This window comes from Nicotiana sylvestris, chromosome 7 (assembly GCF_000393655.2).
Source record: "Nicotiana sylvestris chromosome 7, ASM39365v2, whole genome shotgun sequence".
In the NCBI taxonomy this organism is placed as follows: Eukaryota; Viridiplantae; Streptophyta; class Magnoliopsida; order Solanales; family Solanaceae; genus Nicotiana; species Nicotiana sylvestris.
Window position 1 is genome coordinate 6344857 of NC_091063.1, and position 18689 is coordinate 6363545.

Consider the following 18689-nt stretch of genomic DNA (forward strand, 5'->3'; position numbering starts at 1 on the left):
GAATGCCATTGGTCGTCTATTGATACATGGCTTTACCTGCTAGTTTTTACTATACCAGCCATCTATTTCGTATTTCGTATTCTGTATTTCATATCTCTTATAAAGCTGTTATTTTATTATGCATTTTTATGGTACTAATATATCGTCTCCTGTTGCTTTTTGAGCCGAGGGTCTTCTGGAAACAACTTCTCTACCCTTCGGGGTAAGGGTAACGTCTGCGTACATATTAGCCTCCCCAGACCCCACTTGTGTGATTATACTGGGTCGTTGTTGTCGTTGTTGTTGTTGTTGTTGAAGTCTTAATTGCTTTCCCAAATACGATTAATAAGTCTTCATTACAAGATGCGTTTTATAAGTCCAATGTTTAACAAGGAGCTGGTAAAATAACAGTAGCGCTTTTTTTTCACCCCTTTCTTGCGCTAATGCCCTTCCATTCCTCGTTTCCTTATAATCGGCGTTCTCAGAAGACAAATTAAAATCAATAAAGAGCTAAAATTAGAAAAAAGAGATTTAAAGCAAACTGGAAGGAAGGCAAACAGTTGCAGAAGTTGAGTTAGGGTGCCTCAAACCAAGGAGACCTCTGTTTTGCTAATCTATTGCAGGTATTCATTTCCTTATTTTGTATCTCTATGGTATTTTTTCTGTGTGTGTGTGTTTTTAGTGTTTATTGTGCTTCAGAAGAACTTTTTGGTCATATTGTATTGAAGATAGAATAAAATTTAGAATCTTCGTTTTGCAATGTATAACGTGATCCATAGCAAATGCGATTGCCGATGCACTGTATATCAATTCAAACTATATAATGTTTTTTCTGTAGGAAGTACCAAATGGACACATTGGTCGAATACTACTGAGTGAAGGTCAAGTGTTTGATTGAATTGTATTCATTGTTTTAGGGGGCAGAGGTTATTTCATTGTATGGATTCACTTCCACACTTTACTTTCCTGTTTTAGGGATTATATGCTTTTTAAGCGGTTAGTTTTCTGCCAAACGCTATGCATCGTATACTGCATATCAATTCTAACTGTATAATATTTTTTCCTATAGGAAGGATCAATTGGACACAATGGTCGAATACAACAGAGTGAAGGTCAAGTGTTTGATTGAATTTACTAAAGGGTTTATGCGTAGGTAAGGTCAAACTTCTGTTATTGATTCGAAGAAATGATCAAAAGAGCTTTATTTGCCCGAGAAGTGGGCGTTTCCAATGATAATGCATGGCCACTTAGAAGGGGAATTCACCGCAAATACTAGTTTATTTATTGTTGATAAAATGGCCTAGTCCTTCACATATACCGTGCAATGTGCTCAATTAGGTACTAAGAGAGGTTATATGATATTAGCTCTAGCAGTTCTAGATTAGTGATATATAACTTGAGTTTCATAGCCCGTGTAAAGAAATCTTTGCATATTTAGAGCATCTTCTTTCAATAAATGATTGATAATCTTCCTTATAACACAATGAGAGAACAATGAGAAAAGAAACTTCTTTTGGAAAAAAGAAGAGAAATAGAGTACTTAGTGTGAACTGACACATTGCAAGATTACCTAGATTACTTACTCTCTTGGAGCTTTCCCCTGATGCATCTAATTCTTTTCTCCTCGTGAGATGCTTCGCTTGGTCATGTATCAGATCTAGACACCAAGTCTTCGCCACATCGATGCACATAATTTGCACATATATAAGAGGTGATCCTAATGTTTTGGTGGCATCTATTGGCATTTACTCTTCCATCAATTAGGATTTATGTTCTCATGGCTTATAATTCGTCAAGTATCATCAAATATTTATTTAATTTTAAATTACTAGAATTTTGAAAATTTACAATCTTATATCATGGATGTGTGAATTTAATTTCCTACAATGAAAGAAACATGATGTCATCTGAATCGACCTATGGGAACCAAACAACTTTTGAACTCTGGTCAGCATGTTTCGTAGTAAAAGGATAAAGAATTCTAGCAACAAGGTTGGAGAAGTGTTAATTAATGTTGGACATATGAGAGCACCTTTGACATTTGTGTTGAATGTTGTTGGAGCAATAGAGGCAACATCATTTGGTTGTATAAAAGTTTAAAAGAATATATAACTTGAGTATCATGCATTATCCTCCAACATTCCACCCCCTTAGAGCAGTAAAGGAAAGATCATGTGGTAGTATAAAAATCTAACAGATCTAGATTGATAATATATAACTTAAGTATCTTTCACGATCCGTGAAGGGGAGCTTTGGCGTAACTGGTAAAGTTGCTGTCATGTGACCATGAGGTCACGGGTTTAAGCCGTGGAAACAGCCTCTTACAGAAATGCAGGGTAAGACTGCATACTGTAGACCCTTGTGGTCCGGCCCTTCCCAGGACCCCGCGCATAGTGTAAGCTTAGTGCAACAGGGCACATGCTGCCCTTTTTTATCTTTCACGATCCTCCACCACTCCACCCCTTAAAAAAAGAAAAGAAAAGAAAGATGCTCTCACCTAAAGAATATTTTTTTATATGAAGAGCTCTTTCTCCAAAAAATGATTGATAATTTTTTTGTAGCATTTTGAGCGAATAATGAGAAAAGACAAAGAGAGCACATAGTGTGAACTGATAATGTCAGATCATCTAGATTACTTGGATTTTCAATTGCTTTATTTACCCTTTTGACATTTTCCGTAATCCACCAAGTCTTCGCCAATCTACTGTGCAATGTGCTCAAAAAGGTACTAAGAGAGGTTATATGATATTAGCTCTAGCAGTTCTAGATTAGTGATATATAACTTGAGTTTCATGCACAATTTCATAGCCAGTGTAAAGAAATCTTTACATATTTAGAGCATCTTCTTTCAATAAATGATTGATAATCTTCCTTATAACATTATGAGAGAACACTGAGAAAAGAAATTTCTTTTGGAAAAAAGAAGTGAACTAGAGTAAAGACTTAGGGAAAGATGTGAATCACCTCCATTTACATTGTCGAATAGCGTCTTAGTTGTGGTGGGAAATCCTATGATGGTCTGGGCCAGAGTGAGTAATGCCGAGCACTGTAAAAGAAATAATGTTTAGTTGGACCTTTAGAAGATCAGAGGAGACATAGGTATGGCATGTTGCTCATCTATACTTATGGACTGTATGAAGAGAGAGCATTTGGAGCGCTTTTGATGGAGTAGAGATGGTTTTGTACACTTGAGGAATAACCTTCCATCTCTTATTCCTTTTTGGTGCACCCGCGAGGTTCCCATATATATAAAAGATTCGGTGTCTTTTATAGAAAATCATATAATTTCGTAAGATTTTTCTATCTTTTGGTATACCTCTTGCATACAGGCATTTTTTGCCCTTGTTTTAATGATTTTTTTTTACTTCATCTAAAAAAAAAAAACTGATCCATAGGATGACTACAAAAGTGAATCTTTTGACGGGTTGTTAGAGGTAGTGTTTCTTTCTAATTTCAGAGATCATTATCTTAGTTGAAGAAATAGTGTCGTAGACTTATTTTTAAGATCAACTATCAGATTATTTGTCTTTGTTTCTCCACCCAACAACAACAACATACCCAATGTAATCTCACAAATAGGGTTCGGGGAGGGTAGTGTGTAAGCAGACGTTACCCCTACCTTGTGCAGGTAGAGAGACTTCTCCACCCAGTTAATCTAATAGCGACTCATCAAAAGCTTGTATAACTAAAAGAGAAGTGGAGCCAATCCTTACTTGATATGTTATTCAGGAAAAAAGGCCAACTCTTCTTTGCACTCAAGGCAGCATTTAGTTTCACTAGCTGATTGATAGATGCATGAGTGCTTAGTTTCACTGGCTGATTGATGGATGCACCTTTTGCAAACTGCATCAAAGAGGAAATTATCATAAACTCGAGATTTAGATTGACAACCAATTAGCTAATGATCTATCGCAATAAACAAACTTCAAAAAAGAAAGAAGGAACTTTAAGTTTGACAGTGTTGATGGTGATCCTTCACAGTCAACATTGCTAGCTGAAGGTATACTTTTGTTGCATTTGTACTACTAGATATTTGCTCAACTGCCATAAATGTTTATCCTTTTAATCACACTTAAATAGCTTTAAATCTTGGAAATCTATTACTCTGTCACTTCTTCAATCAGTGAAGATGCCGGAACTTTTAGTTTGCCAATGTGTAACAGTGCTTTGACTCTTGTCTAGCTTAAGTTGCTTTTTGCGGATTGATATATGATGCAAAACATGCTCGTATTTATGTGTATGATTGGTCAAAGTGCAAGTCTTACAACGGTAGCTGTTTTCCCTTAAAAAAGTATTTTTCATGAAATCTTAAACCTGGAAACTACAGGCTCTACTTATCTAGAGAAAATATTTAATATCGTTGCTATTTACTAAGTCCTTTCATCATCTATGCTATTATCAGTCGCATAGCGGGTGGTCTCAATATTTTGGTAGGCATCTCTGGAATTTACTCTTCCTTCAATTACGGTTTGCTCTCATGCTTTATAATTCTACAAGTAGCATATAAGTAAATACTTAAACATAATTTACGAGAAAGATGAATAAAAAATTCCCTCCCATATCATCGTTCTGTGAATTCAATTCCTAAAATGATAGAAAGAGAATGCATGTCAATCTATCTATGGGAACCAAAGAACTTTGGAATTCTAATCAACTAATTTTACTAGAAAGATATAAACAACACTGGTAGGAACGATGTAGAGGTGCTAACTAATGTTAGGCGTGTGCCGTGTTGGAAGATGTTTGACCTTTGTGTTGACTGCCAGTGGAGAAAAAAAATGTAAGCCCACTTATTATTGTAAAAGTTTAACAGATTTAGATTCATGAAACGTAACTTGAGTATCATGCACAATCCCCCGCCACTCCATCCCTTAAGAAAACGATAGAGAAATTCTTACCCAATTTGAGAAAAATTTTGTATAGGAAGAGCTTATTCCTTCAAGAAAATATTGATAATCTTCCTTGTGGCACTTGAGCGAATAACGAGAGAAGAATTTGCTCTACGGAAAAAAAAAAGAAAGAGAGAGAGTGCATAGTGTGAACTGATACTGTCAGATTACCTAGATTGCATTACTTACTCATTTTGCACTTCCTCCTTAGGCATTTTATTAATTTTTCCTCCTTATGGAGCCAAATCTTAATTTTTCCTCCTTATGAAGCCAAATCTTAATTTTTCTTCCTTATGAAGCCAAGTCTTACTTTAATTTCAGAAGAGAAATCCAAAGGCCCCGATTCTTCTTCTACCAAATGGTACAAAAATTAAATAACTACCCTTATATACTAATACATACCGAAAAACAAAAAGAAAAAAAAACTATATTAATAGGAAAATGAAGAAACAACAGAGGTACAATTCACCAGATAAAAAAAGGTTGTCTTTTTCAGTGCATTGCAATCAACTTCTTCCTTCATTTTATCAAATCTTCTTGGTTTTAATCTGGACGCCATGTTAGAAGATCAGTCTTGTTTGGTTTCAAAGGATTGTCAGAGAGAGAGTAACTTGGTGGCTTGCATGAATGGCAAAGAGCCATTGGTAAATTATCAGGAGCGTGAACTTGTGAAATGCAAGTTGCCAAATAAGTCTGATGCTTTCAACAAAGTGGAAGTCACTCTATCTTTGGGAAACTCTTCAGCATCCCCGAACGAGCAAGCTGGCAATAAACGTCATGCTGGGGATAATTCTGATTCGAGCTCTCTTATTCATGCCATTGGCCGTGACAATTCCATCGGCTGTCTCATTCATTGCTCTCGGTCGGATTATGGTGCCATAGCATCTTTGAATCGTAGCTTTCACTCATTGATTAGGAGCGGAGAACTTTACAAATTGCGGCGGGAAAATGGTGTGGTTGAGCATTGGGTTTATTTCTCCTGCCAACTGGTTGAATGGGAAGCTTTTGATCCTAGTCGCGGTCGTTGGATGCATCTGCCAGCTATGACTCCTGATGAGTGTTTCGTGTTGTCTGACAAGGAGTCGTTGGCGGTTGGCACAGAGCTGCTTGTGTTTGGAAAGGAGATCTTTTCGCATGTCATTTATCGTTACAGTTTATTGACAAACACGTGGTCATCTGGGATGCGGATGAATGTACCAAGATGTTTGTTTGGTTCTGCCAGCATTGGGGAGATTGGCATTCTAGCTGGTGGCTGCGACTCACAAGGCAAAATACTTAGCTCAGCTGAACTTTACAATTCGGAGGCAGGAACGTGGAAGACTTTACCGAGCATGAACAAGCCACGTAAGATGTGTTCAGGGGTATTCATGGATGCGAAATTTTATGTGATAGGAGGAATTGGAGGAGCCGAATCGAAGCGATTGACTTGTGGGGAGGAGTATGATCTTGAAAAAGGAACGTGGCGTGAAATCCCAAACATGTCTCCTGTGCAAGCTAACGCTGCTACATCTGATGCACCTCCTTTGGTTGCAGTTGTAGACAATGAGCTGTACGCGGCTGATTATGCTGACATGGAGGTGAGGAAGTATGACAAGCAAAATAAAGCGTGGGTTACCATAGGACGGCTGCCCGAAAGAGCAGCTTCCATGTGTGGTTGGGGTTTGGCTTTTCGAGCATGTGGTAACAGGCTAATTGTAATTGGTGGACCCAAGGGAGGTGCAGAATATATTGAAGTGAATTCATGGGTTCCAAGTGAAGGGCCGATACAATGGGACTTGCTTGGCCGAAAGCGATCTGGTAGCTTTGTGTATAACTGTGCTGTCATGGGGTGCTGATCTTATAATCCTGGTCTTTTGTCCTTGATGATGTTATCTTGATCCATCTTTCTTTTTGTTTTAAGTTCATGTTTGTTCTTTTCTAGCAATCTTTATCGTTGTATTGCAATTTGCATTTAAGGGGAAAAATAGGACAATGAAATTCCATAATTGTATGCTGATAGACAAGCGAGTTCCTATCTCATCTCATCTTTATTTTCCCTCCTTTATAAGATTTGATATGTTTGAAAAATAGTTGCATCTTCGTGAAGTCACACCATTACTTCTTGAGATATGACATATGCATGTGTTTTACGTGATTTTGTCTTTCATTCCGTCTGAAGTTTTTCACCCAGAGTTTAGTTAATTCACTCATAACTCTTTGCATTTGTTAATTTCTCTCTACATCTTAGTCTCAGAGCATCTAGTACTAGAACAAGGGGAGGACAGATGCACCGCAATTGCTGCAAATAGAAGAAGAGGAAAAGAAGGTGAAGTGTGTTATACGTCACAACTTTTTGAGGTTTGATTCCTGCGCTTAGTAAAATTAGGGCAACATTGCTAACCCTCGTCTCGTAATTTTTAACCTATTACATTCTTCACTAACTTTGAAATTTAAAATGATAATCAAAGAACTCATTTTCTAGTCGGCTTATGGAGATTACAACTCTTTTTGTTGTTTCACAATCAGAAAACGCGATTGACATTTTTAGTAGACTTTCATTTTCAGTCTTGAAAGTTATTTTCCAGCTGGAATCTCTTCATAAGCAAATCCATTTGATCTCTGTGTAGATTACTGTTACTAATGAGTGGTAATTAGTTTTCCAGAATAGCATCTGAACTTACTATTGTATTATACACTCTGCAGTAACTTTATAATGGTCAATAAGAAGGTTTCACTTCTTAGATTTTATTCCAGTTATTACTTAACCTTTTGGGGACTTTCCCCTGATGAATTTAATTCTTTTTCTCTCTTTGGAGGTTCATAATAAAGTGCACTGTCTTTTTAAATTTGAAGCAAAATTTTAGTTGCATCTATAAAACTCGGTATCATAGTCCATATGTATTAACTGTGCTGAGTGTGCACCCTGTTGTAGTTTGTGATAGTTGAATGTATTCATTAGTGAAGCCAAAAATGTAAATAGTGATACAGCTAAGTACCATCTGGATTTGGATGACTTGAATAGCCTTCTTTTGGTATTTTCCTCACCTCCATGAGGTTCTTATTGTTATTTGGGAATGTATGCCAGGTGTTACCACGGTAAATATTTAGCTGCATCTAGCCAAAACAATTTAACCTTACTAGTATTGCTATGGCAAAAGTTCTTTATAATAAATACTTAGTCACACTTGGTTTATACATCAAATCAAACAATTTAACCTTAGTAGCATTTCATTCCATTATTTCTTAGTTTTACGTACTCAACATATATAGTGAGACTGTAACTTTGGCGTCCCTAATCCTTGTTGATGTCCATATATTGCATGTTTTTTTCTCCAAATACATGAAGTGGCAAAACATTGGATGCATGGATTAACATGCATTTTCTTGTATCCCTTTTGCTTAGGTTATATTATATTTTTTGGTTGTTATTGCTTTTCTTTGCATAGTTCTTTGTCAGAACTGCTGTGGTTATGCTTTCCTTGACCCGAGGGCCTACTGGAAACACCTCTCTACCTTCACTAGGTAGGGGTAAAGCATGGGCGAAGCCACATGGTCAAAAGGTCGTCGAAAAATTACATTATGTATATAGGTACAATATTACGTATTAGAGGTATATAACACATATTGAACATCCTTTATCGGAAATTTTTTTCACTTCTTTTAAACTTGAACACCCTTGGGGAAATTCTTAGCTTCGCCATTGGGTTAAGGTTTACATACATACTACCCTCCCCAGAACCCACTTGTGGGAATACACTGAGTATGATTTTGGCTTCTTTCTGAAATCAAACAGGGCATTTTGCACTTGAAAATAGGTAGTATTTTAGATGGAAAACGTAGAAGATTTCATAGCCATTGCATGACACACCATCTGGTTTAGCTGATCACGTCGTATATGTCAAACCTCGATGGCTATGACGCACGTCACGCACTAGTCTCCAACATTGGACAATACACCATCTGGTTTAGCCGACCATATCATAGATCAAGTCAGACCTTAGTAACTATGACGCGCTATGAGGGAAACAAACTTTTAGGATCTTGGGATGAGGTTTTGCCCATTTCTAAGATCTTGGCCCATCCAACAACAATAGAAATTGTTATCGCGACCTAGTAGTTATGAATCTTTAGGAGTACAAAGAAATGTGATTTCATAAATGATTTGGGAGTATCAAATCTAATGTTACAAAGGGATATCATGTTAATTGTAAAATTACAATCTGCCAAAACTGATCCAATTGGGATCGCAAAAGTGTAACTTACTTTGACAAATTAGGTCATGAAGACAAGAACATAATATTATGTTGTTAATAAGTGAACTATTAGTATCTTTCACGATCCGTGAAGGGGAGCCTTGGCGTAACTGGTAAAGTTGTTGTCATGTGACCAGGAGGTCACGTGTTCAAGTCATGGAAACAGCCTCTTGCAGAAATGCAGGGTAAGGCCGCGTACTATAGATCCTTGTGGTCCGGCCCTTCCCCGGACCCCGCGCATAGCGGAAGCTTAGTGCACCAGATTGCCCTTTTTTATCTTTCACGATTCTCTACCACTCCACCCCTTTAAAAAAAAGAAAAGAAAGATGCTCTCACCTAAAGAATATTTTTTTATATGAAGAGCTCTTTCTCAAAAAAATGATTGATAATCTTTTTTATAGCATTTTAAGCGAATAATGAGAAAAGAAAAAGAGAGCACAGAGTGTGAACTGATAATGCCAGATCATCTAGATTACTTGGATTTTCAATTGCTTTATTTACCCTTTTGACATTTTCCCTAATGCATTTAATTATTTTTTTGTGCTCGTATGCTTCACTTGCTCATATGTTAGTTCTTGACACCAAGTCTTCTCCACATTTATGCACATAATTTGTAGATAAGGGGTGCTTCTTCCTTTAAGACATGATTGATAATATGAAATGCTTCTTCCTTCAAGAAATGATTGATAATATCCTTGTAGCACTTGAGAGAACGAGAAAGAAAAATTTCTAGGTGAAAGAAAAAAATGAGAGTACATAGTTTGAATTGACGCTATGACAAACGCCTAGATTATTTGGATTTACGATTGCACTACTTGGTCTTTTGGAACTTCCTTGATGCATTTTATCCTTTTTTTCCTCCTGAGTTGTTTCACTTTGTCATACCTCAGTTTTAGACACCAACCTAACATTGATATACATAATATTGTTGAGTGCCATTGGAGTAATAGAGGTAAGAATAATGAAAGAAAAAACTGCTCTATGAAAAAGAAGAGAAAGAGAGTACATAGTGTCAACTGACACAGGGTCAGATGAGCTAGATTACTTGGCCCTAGATTATATTACTTACTCTTTTGACACTTTCTCCGTAGGCATTTAATTTTTTTTATTTATCCTTGGATGTTTCACTTGGTTATATGTCAGTTCTATACTCAGGCTTTCTCTGCATGTATGCACATAACTTGCACATAAATGGCGATTCTAAATTTTTAGTAGGAATCCCTGATATTTACTATTCCATCAATTAGGATGTGCATTTTTTACTTGGCCCAAACACGTAGAAATATTTTTGTTAATGGGCGGCGGTTAAACTCAAACTTGAGTCCTCTGCCTCAGTTGGTACCATCCGAAAAGATAGAACATGTTGAATTGTGTGAACAAGCTTATCTGAAAGCTCAAGTTATTAGAGATAGAATATAGTTATTTATTTATGTTTGCAAACTGGTCCATAGGATATGGAGTCTACAAGGGGAGAGGCACATTGGGATTTGGAGTTTTGAAACAAATTGCAAGACTGGAAGGTTGAAACACATGATAGTCAAGATGTATGGAGATGGGGGCGGGGGAAAATAGTGTCTTTATGTAAGTCCTATTATGAGAAGTTTATTACTAGGATGGAGTTGTGGAATGTGTATGTTTTCACTTGGCTAGTTGCGTCTGGGGTAATCTTGACGGTGGAGAACTTAGGGAAGAAGAAGTTCATTTGTTAGTTGGCGCTTCATGTGTAAAGACTCGGGGAAAGATGTGAATCACCTCCATTTACCTTGTCGAATAGTGTCTTAGTTGTGGTGGGAAATCCTGTGATGGTATGGACCAGAGTGAGTAATGCCAAGCACTGTGAAAGAAACAATGTTTAGTTGGACCTTTAGAAGACAGAAGAGACACAAGGTATGGGATGTTGCTCCTCTATACTTATGGACTGTATGAAGAGAGAGGATTTGGAGCGCTTTTGATGGAGTAGAGATGGTTTTGTACACTTGAGGAATAACCTTCTATCTCTTATTCCTTTTTGGTGCACCCGCGAGGTTCCCATATGTATAAACGATTGAGTGTCTTTCATAGAAAATCATATCATTTCGTAAGGTTTTTCTACCTTTTGGTATACCTCTTGTATACATCCATTTTTTGCCCTTCTTTTAATGATTTTTTTTTTACTTTGACGAAAAAAAAAAACTGATCCATAGGATGACTACAAAAGTGAATCTTTTGACGGACTGTCAGAAGTAGTGATTCTTAGTAATTTCAGATATCATTATCTTAGTTGAAGAAAAAGTGTCATAGACTTATTTTTAAGATCAACTATCAGGTTATTTGTCTTTGTTTCTCCACCCAACAATAACATACCCAGTGTAATCCCACAAATGGGATCTGGGGAAGGTAGTGTGTATGCAGATCTTACCCCTACCTTGTGCAGGCAGAGGGACTTCTCCACCCATTTAATCTAATAGCGACTCATCAAAAGCTTGTAATAACTAAAAGAGAAATGGAGTCGGTCCTTATATGAGATGTTATTCAGGAAAGCCCAACTCTTCTTTGCACTCAGGGTAGCACTTAGTTTCACTGGCAGCTTGATAGATGCATGAGTGCTTAGTTTCACTGGCTGCTTGATGGATGCACCTTTTGCAAACTGCATCAAAGAGGAAATTATCATAAACTCTAGATTAAGATTGACAACCAATTAGCTAATGATCCATCGCAATATTTGTTGCATTTGTACTACTAGATATTTGCAACTACCATAAATGTTTATCCTTTTAGTCACACTTAAAGAGCTTTAAATCTTGGAAATATATTATTCTGTCACTTCTTCAATTAGTGAAGATGTCGGAACTTTTAGTTTGCCAATGTGTAACAGTTCTTTGACTCTTGTCTAGCTTAAGTTGTTTTTTGCGGATTGATATATGATGCAAAACATGCTCCTATATATGTGTATGATTGGTCAAAGTGCTTTTTGTACTGACCTTATTTCTATTTACCAATGCTTTCTATTATGTTTATTGTATAAAGAGTGAGGATTGAGGAATTTGTATATCTTGTGTACGCATGCAAATGCAAAAATGGCTCACGAAAACTCATGTAGGCATGTCTGAAGGCAAAAGTTAATAGTGGTGGCTTTGTTGCAAGTTTACTACATAGAGTATGACGCAATCATTTATTAATTTCGTCTAGGTTGCTATCCATTGAAAATTCTGTGTTGGCTGGTTTTCCAGGATCTTTTACTTGAGATCATTGGTCACTTTTTACTGAATCCACTGACAGTGTTCTATCTCTTTGTTTTGCCTGCACAATAAGAATTGTATCAAACTTCTGAATTGATCCAGAAAAGAGACCACAAATATATCTAATATCTAATCATACTGAACTTTTAAGCGCAAGAAATACAAATAACATAATGTTTATCTGTTGAGAAACATATTTTCTTTCTATAGACTTCCAGATGTTGTAGCCTGTATCATCTAGCATTGATGCATTGACTGTATGGACTGATGCAGTAAAAAACTGAAAAATTAGTGTATCTGACTAACTAAGTTGAGGTAGAAAACATCAAGTCGATATAAAAGATATTATGTCTGGAGGTAGCGATGATTTGATAACCTAATACTATACACTGTTTCATAGTTAAAATTTATACATACATTTTGCATTGAATACATGTAAGTCCCTGCTTAAAATGCATGTAAGTTTTAAGTGAAAATCACTTGGATAGACTGTAACTTGCTGCAAAAGTTATATCATTAAACATTCTAGCATATTTCCCACAAACCATAATCTCATAATTGAAAGTAAACATTTCTTCAACAATGTAATTGGCTGCCATTGCAGATTTTTGTTATTTAATACTCCCTCAGTTCTAATTTATGTGAACCTGTTTGGTTGGGCACAGAGTTTAAGAAAAAATGAAGACTTTTGGAATTTGTGGTCCTAAACAAGTCAAAAAGGGGCCAAGAGTATTTATGTGGTTATAAAAGCTTCTCATTAAGGGTAGAATTGTAAGTTTAAGCTTAATTGTTTCCAAATTTAGAAAGGGGTCATTCTTTTTAGAACGGCCCAAAAAGGAAATAGGTTCACATAAACTGGAACAGAGGGAGTAGTAAGCATTTACTTTTGCCTGCTAGACTATTTTTCGTATTGTTAGTTTATAAGTGTGTCCAAGAACATAAGCAATTAAAAGAATGCTAATTTTTATAAGAATCTATAAGTTTATATTTCGATTTTTCCTTATAGAAGCAAACATCATAATTATACATTTAGTGAAGATTTTCATGCACGCAAACATGTCATTTTGAGTAAGTTCAGTAGTGCATGCTTCAGCTTTCATTAAAAACCACTCCATATTGGTAGAATTCTAGGTATTTATGCACTTGTACTAAAGGTCAAATTTTACTCCAAAAACACATCCTTATCTTGCCTGCTTTATCTGGTCCCTTATAGGCTATAATTGCTGCTACTTGTTTTTGGTTTTGCTGTTATGTAGTTAACCCTTAGATGGAAGGTTTGGGGGGAGGGGCAGGTGTCCTGCAAGTCCTACAGTGGTAGCTGTTTTCCCTTAAAAAGTATTATTCATGAAAGCTTAAACGTAGAAATTACAGGCTCTACTTATCTAGAGAAAATGTTTAATATCAGTGTTATTTACTAAATCCTGTCATATGCTCTTATCAGTCGCATAGCGGGTGGTCTCAATATTTTGGTAGGCATCTCTGGAATTTACTCTTCCATCAATTACGGTTTGCTCTCATGCTTTATAATTCTACAAGTAGCATATAAGTAAATACTTAAACATAATTTACAAGAAAGATGAATAAAAAATTCCCTCCCATATCATCTTTGAGAAAAAATTTGTGTAGGAAGAGCTTATTCCTTCAAGAAAATATTGATAATCTTCCTTGTGGCACTTGAGAGAATAACGAGAGAAGAATTTGCTCCATGGAAAAAGAGAGAGAGAGTGCATAGTGTGAACCGAGATTGTCACATTACCAAGATTACATTACTTACTCTTTTTGCACTTCCCCCTTAGGCATTTAATTAATTTTTCCTCCTTATGAAGCCAAATCTTAATTTTTCCTCCTTATGAAGCCAAATCTTACTTTAATTTCAGAAGAGAGAATCCAAAGGCCCCGATTCTTCTTCTACCAAATAGTACAAAAATTAAGTCCCTACCCATTTATACTAATACCTACCGAAAAACAAAAAGAAGAAAAACTATATTAATAGGAAAATCAAGAAAACAACAGAGGCAGAATTCACCAGAAACAAAAAAGGTTGTCTTTTTCAGTTCATTGCAATCAACTTCTTCCTTCATTTTATCAAATCCTCTTGGTTTTAATCTGGACGACATGTTAGAAGATCAGTCTTGTTTGGTTTCAAAGGATTGTCAGAGAGAAAGTAACTTGGTGGCTTGCATGAATGGCAAAGAGCCATTGGTAAATTATCAGGAGCATGAACTTGTGAAACGCAAGTTGCCAAATAAGTCTGATGCTTTCAACAAAGTGGAAGTCACTCTATCTTTGGGCAACTCTTCAGCATCCCCGAACGAGCAAGCTGGCAAAAAACGTCATGCTGGGGATAATTCTGATTCGAGCTCTCTTATTCATGCCATTGGCTGTGACAATTCCATCGGTTGTCTCATTCATTGCTCTCGGTCGGATTATGGTGCCATAGCATCTTTGAATCGTAGCTTTCGCTCATTGATTAGGAGCGGAGAACTTTACAAATTGCGGCGGGAAAATGGTGTGGTTGAGCATTGGATTTATTTCTCCTGCCAACTGGTTGAATGGGAAGCTTTTGATCCTAGTCGCGGTCGTTGGATGCATCTGCCAGCTATGACTCCTGATGAGTGTTTCGTGTTGGCTGACAAGGAGTCGTTGGCGGTTGGCACAGAGCTGCTTGTTTTTGGAAAGGAGATCTTTTCGCATGTCATTTATCGTTACAGTTTATTGACAAACACGTGGTCATCTGGGATGCGGATGAATGTACCAAGATGTTTGTTTGGTTCTGCCAGCATTGGGGAGATTGGCATTCTAGCTGGTGGCTGTGACTCACAAGGCAATATACTTAGCTCAGCTGAGCTTTACAATTCGGAGGCAGGAACGTGGAAGACTTTACCGAGCATGAACAAGCCACGTAAGATGTGTTCAGGGGTATTCATGGATGGAAAATTTTATGTGATAGGAGGAATTGGAGGAGCCGAATCGAAGCGGTTGACTTGTGGGGAGGAGTATGATCTGGAAAAAGGAACGTGTCGTGAAATCCCAAACATGTCTCCTGTGCGAGCTAACGCGGCTACATCTGATGCACCTCCTTTGGTGGCAGTTGTAGACAATGAGTTGTACGCAGCTGATTATGCTAACATGGAGGTGAGGAAGTACGGCAAGCAAAATAAAGCGTGGGTTACCATAGGACGGCTGCCCGAAAGAGCAGCTTCCATTTATGGTTGGGGTTTGGCTTTTCGAGCATGTGGTAACAGGCTAATTGTAATTGGTGGACCCAAGGGAGGTGCAGAATATATCGAAGTGAATTCATGGGTTCCAAGTGAAGGGCCGATACAATGGGACTTGCTTGGCCGAAAGCGATATGGTAGCTTTGTTTATAACTGTGCTGTCATGGGGTGCTGATCATATAATCCCGGTCTTTTGTCCTTGATGATGTTATCTTGATCCAACTTTCTTTCTGTTTTAAATTCATGTTTGTTCTTTGCTAGCAATCTTTATCATTGTACTGCAATATGCATTTAAGGGGAAAAATAGGACGATGAAATTCCATAATTGGACGCTGACAGACAAGCGGACTCCTATCTCATGTCATCTTCTTTTTTTCCTCCTTTATATGATTGGATATATTTCAAAAATAGTTGCATCTCCATGAAGTCGCCGCCATTACTTCTTGAGATATGACATGCATTGTGTTTTACGTGATTTTGTCATTCATTTCCTCTGAAGTTTTCCACCAAGAGTTTAGTTAATTTACTTCTAACTCTTTACATTTGTTAATTTCTCTCTACATCTTAGTCTCAGAGCATCTAGTACTGGAACAAAGGGAGGACAGATGCACCGCAATTTGCTGCAAAGAGGAGGAAAAGAAGGTGAAGTACGTTATATACGTCACAACTCTTTGAGGTTTGATTCCTGCGCTTGGTAAAATTAGGGCAGCAAACCTTTGTCTTGAATTTTTTTTAACCTATTAGATTCTTCACTAACTTTGAAATTTAAAATGATAATCAAAGAACCTGAACTCATTTTCTAGTCGGCTTATAGAGATTATTCCACATGCAACATCTCTTTTTGCTGTTTTACAATCATAAAACGCGATTATCACTTTCGATAGACTATTATGTTCCGTTTTGAAAGTTATTTTCCAGCTGGATTCTCTTCCTAAGCAAATCCATTTGATCTCTGTGTAGATTACTGTGACTAAATCAAATCACCAAATATTAAATGAGTGGTAATTACATTTCCAGAATAGCAACTGAACATACTCTTGTATTATACACTCTACATTAACTTTATAATGGTCAATAAGAAGGTTTCACTTCTAAATGCAAAGAGGATCTTAGATTTTATTCCATTTATTACTTACCCTTTTGGCACTTTCCCCTGATGAATTTAATTCTTTTTCTCTCTTTGGAGGTTCACTTGGTCATATCTGAGTAATTACCTATCATTATAGTGCACTGTCTTTTTAAAATTTGAAGCAAAATTTTAGTTGCATCTATAAAACTCGGTATCATAGTCCATATGTATGAATTGTGCTGAGTGTGCACCCTGTTGTAGTTTGTGATGGTTGAATGTATTCATTAGTGAAGCCAAAAATGTAAATAGTGATACAGCTAAGTACCATCTGGATTTGGATTACTTGAATAGCCTTCTTTTGGTATTTTCCTCACCTCCATGAGGTTCTTATTGTTATTTGGGAATGTATGCCAGGTGTTATTACGGTAAATATTTAGCCGCATCTAGCCAAAACAATTTAACCTTACTAGTATTGCTATTGCAAAATTTCTTTATAGTAAATACTTAGTCGCACTTGATTTATACATCAAATCAAACAATTTAACCTTAGTAGCATTTCATTCCATTATTTCTTAGTTTTACTTACTCAACATATATAGGGAGACCGTAACTTTGCCGGCCCTAATGTTTGTTGATGTCCATATATAGCCTGGTTTTTTCTTCAAACAACCCACATTACTGACTAACGGTGGATAATCAAAACACTGAATGCATGGATTAATTGTATCCCTTTGCTTCGGTTATATTATTTTTTTGGTTGTTACTATTTTTCTTTCCGTAGTTCTTTGTCATAATTGCTATTACTTTCCTTGAGCCGAGAGTCTACCGGAATAGACTCTCTACCTTCACAAGGTAGAGGTATCCTCCCCAGAACCCACTTGTGGGAAGAAATATTTAGCTATTTTCCGTTTGATGGTTGCTTCCAAATTCTGATGGGAAGATAAAATTGAAAATGGGAACATCTTTTATAAGCCTTTAGCTAACAATTAAATCAGTTAATGTAAAGCAAAAGTGAATTTTGGCTTCAAACAGTGCGTTTTGCACTTGAAAATAGGTGGTATTTTAGACGGAAAGCGTAAAAGATTTCATAGCTATGTAAGCAGGATGTGTTTTGCCTTTAGTTGCTTTCTAGTTCCAATGATGAGTGCAATGGCCAAAATCTTTTTGGGACAAGCTATCAATTATTGCAACATAAATCTCAACCAAATGAATTTAACAAGTAGGCACGGCACAATGCTCTATCATCGACGTCGTATTCTCCAACATTGCCCGATACACCATTTGGTTTAGCTGATCATGTTGGATATCAAAGTCAAACCTCAATCGTTATGATGCGCAACAACCTCTAACATTGTATGACACACTATTTGATTTAGCTGATCATATCGTAGATCAAGTCAAACCTCAATAGCTATGACACATGTCCGTCTCCAAAATTGCATGACACCATCTTTTTTAGCTGACCATATTGTAGATCAAATCAAAGCTTAATGACTATGCCATAGTACGATGGAAACAGGCTTCTAGGATCTTGGGATGAGGTTTCGTACATTTCTAATATCTTGGCACCTCCAACAACAATTGTTATCACGTACGAATTAGTAGTTATAAATTATGATCTTTCGGACTAAAAGAGAGGTGATTTCTTAAATGAATTCGACCATCAAATTAAATGTATTCTAATTGTGAAATTACAATTTGCCAAAATGATCCAATTGGGATAGAATCTGCCAAAATGATTTTTGATAACCGAAAAAGAGCCAAACACATTAATACGGAAGGAAATAAGAACTTCCCGAGTGTAGGTACATTGCATGGAAGGATCAAATTTTCTTATATTGAAAAACTTTGGTACAGATATGCCATCTGTCAATAAATAACATTTAATATTTGCACGGATTATTTTTTTTCAATTTCAACTTCAAATACTATATTTTCTAAAATTAAACTAAATATTTTAGCTTCTGTTATGAATACACTGAATTGTAAATGTCCATTTAATACTCCTTACGGTTAAACAAATACTAACTTGCAAGTAGCTTAAGCAAGTAATTCATGCAAAAAGGTTCCTGAAGTGGCCCGCA

At 36.6% G+C, this 18689-nt stretch overlaps 2 protein-coding genes and 1 long non-coding RNA gene across 4 annotated transcripts; all 3 read left to right on the top strand.

The window, feature by feature from the left end:
• Nucleotides 1–361: 361 nt before the first annotated feature.
• On the top strand, nucleotides 362–17046 carry LOC104213431 (uncharacterized). 2 transcript variants are annotated; one of them, XR_707631.2, is made up of 4 exons: nucleotides 362–602; nucleotides 1049–1132; nucleotides 7096–7205; nucleotides 16105–17046. It is a non-coding gene; the product is annotated as an uncharacterized lncRNA (long non-coding RNA). The 2 variants fall into 2 exon arrangements; XR_707632.2 differs by having other exon boundaries at nucleotides 7096–7173.
• LOC138868109 (F-box/kelch-repeat protein SKIP11-like) lies at nucleotides 1139–7089 on the top strand. Its single transcript, XM_070152739.1, has one exon. It carries the CDS (start codon nucleotides 5426–5428, stop codon nucleotides 6701–6703), a length of 1278 nt encoding a protein of 425 aa, XP_070008840.1. The 5' UTR covers nucleotides 1139–5425; the 3' UTR covers nucleotides 6704–7089.
• LOC104213430 (F-box/kelch-repeat protein SKIP11-like) lies at nucleotides 7212–16011 on the top strand. The gene has a single exon (XM_070152738.1). The coding sequence runs from the start codon at nucleotides 14434–14436 to the stop codon at nucleotides 15709–15711; it is 1278 nt and encodes a 425-aa protein (XP_070008839.1). The 5' UTR covers nucleotides 7212–14433; the 3' UTR covers nucleotides 15712–16011.
• Nucleotides 17047–18689: the final 1643 nt, after the last annotated feature.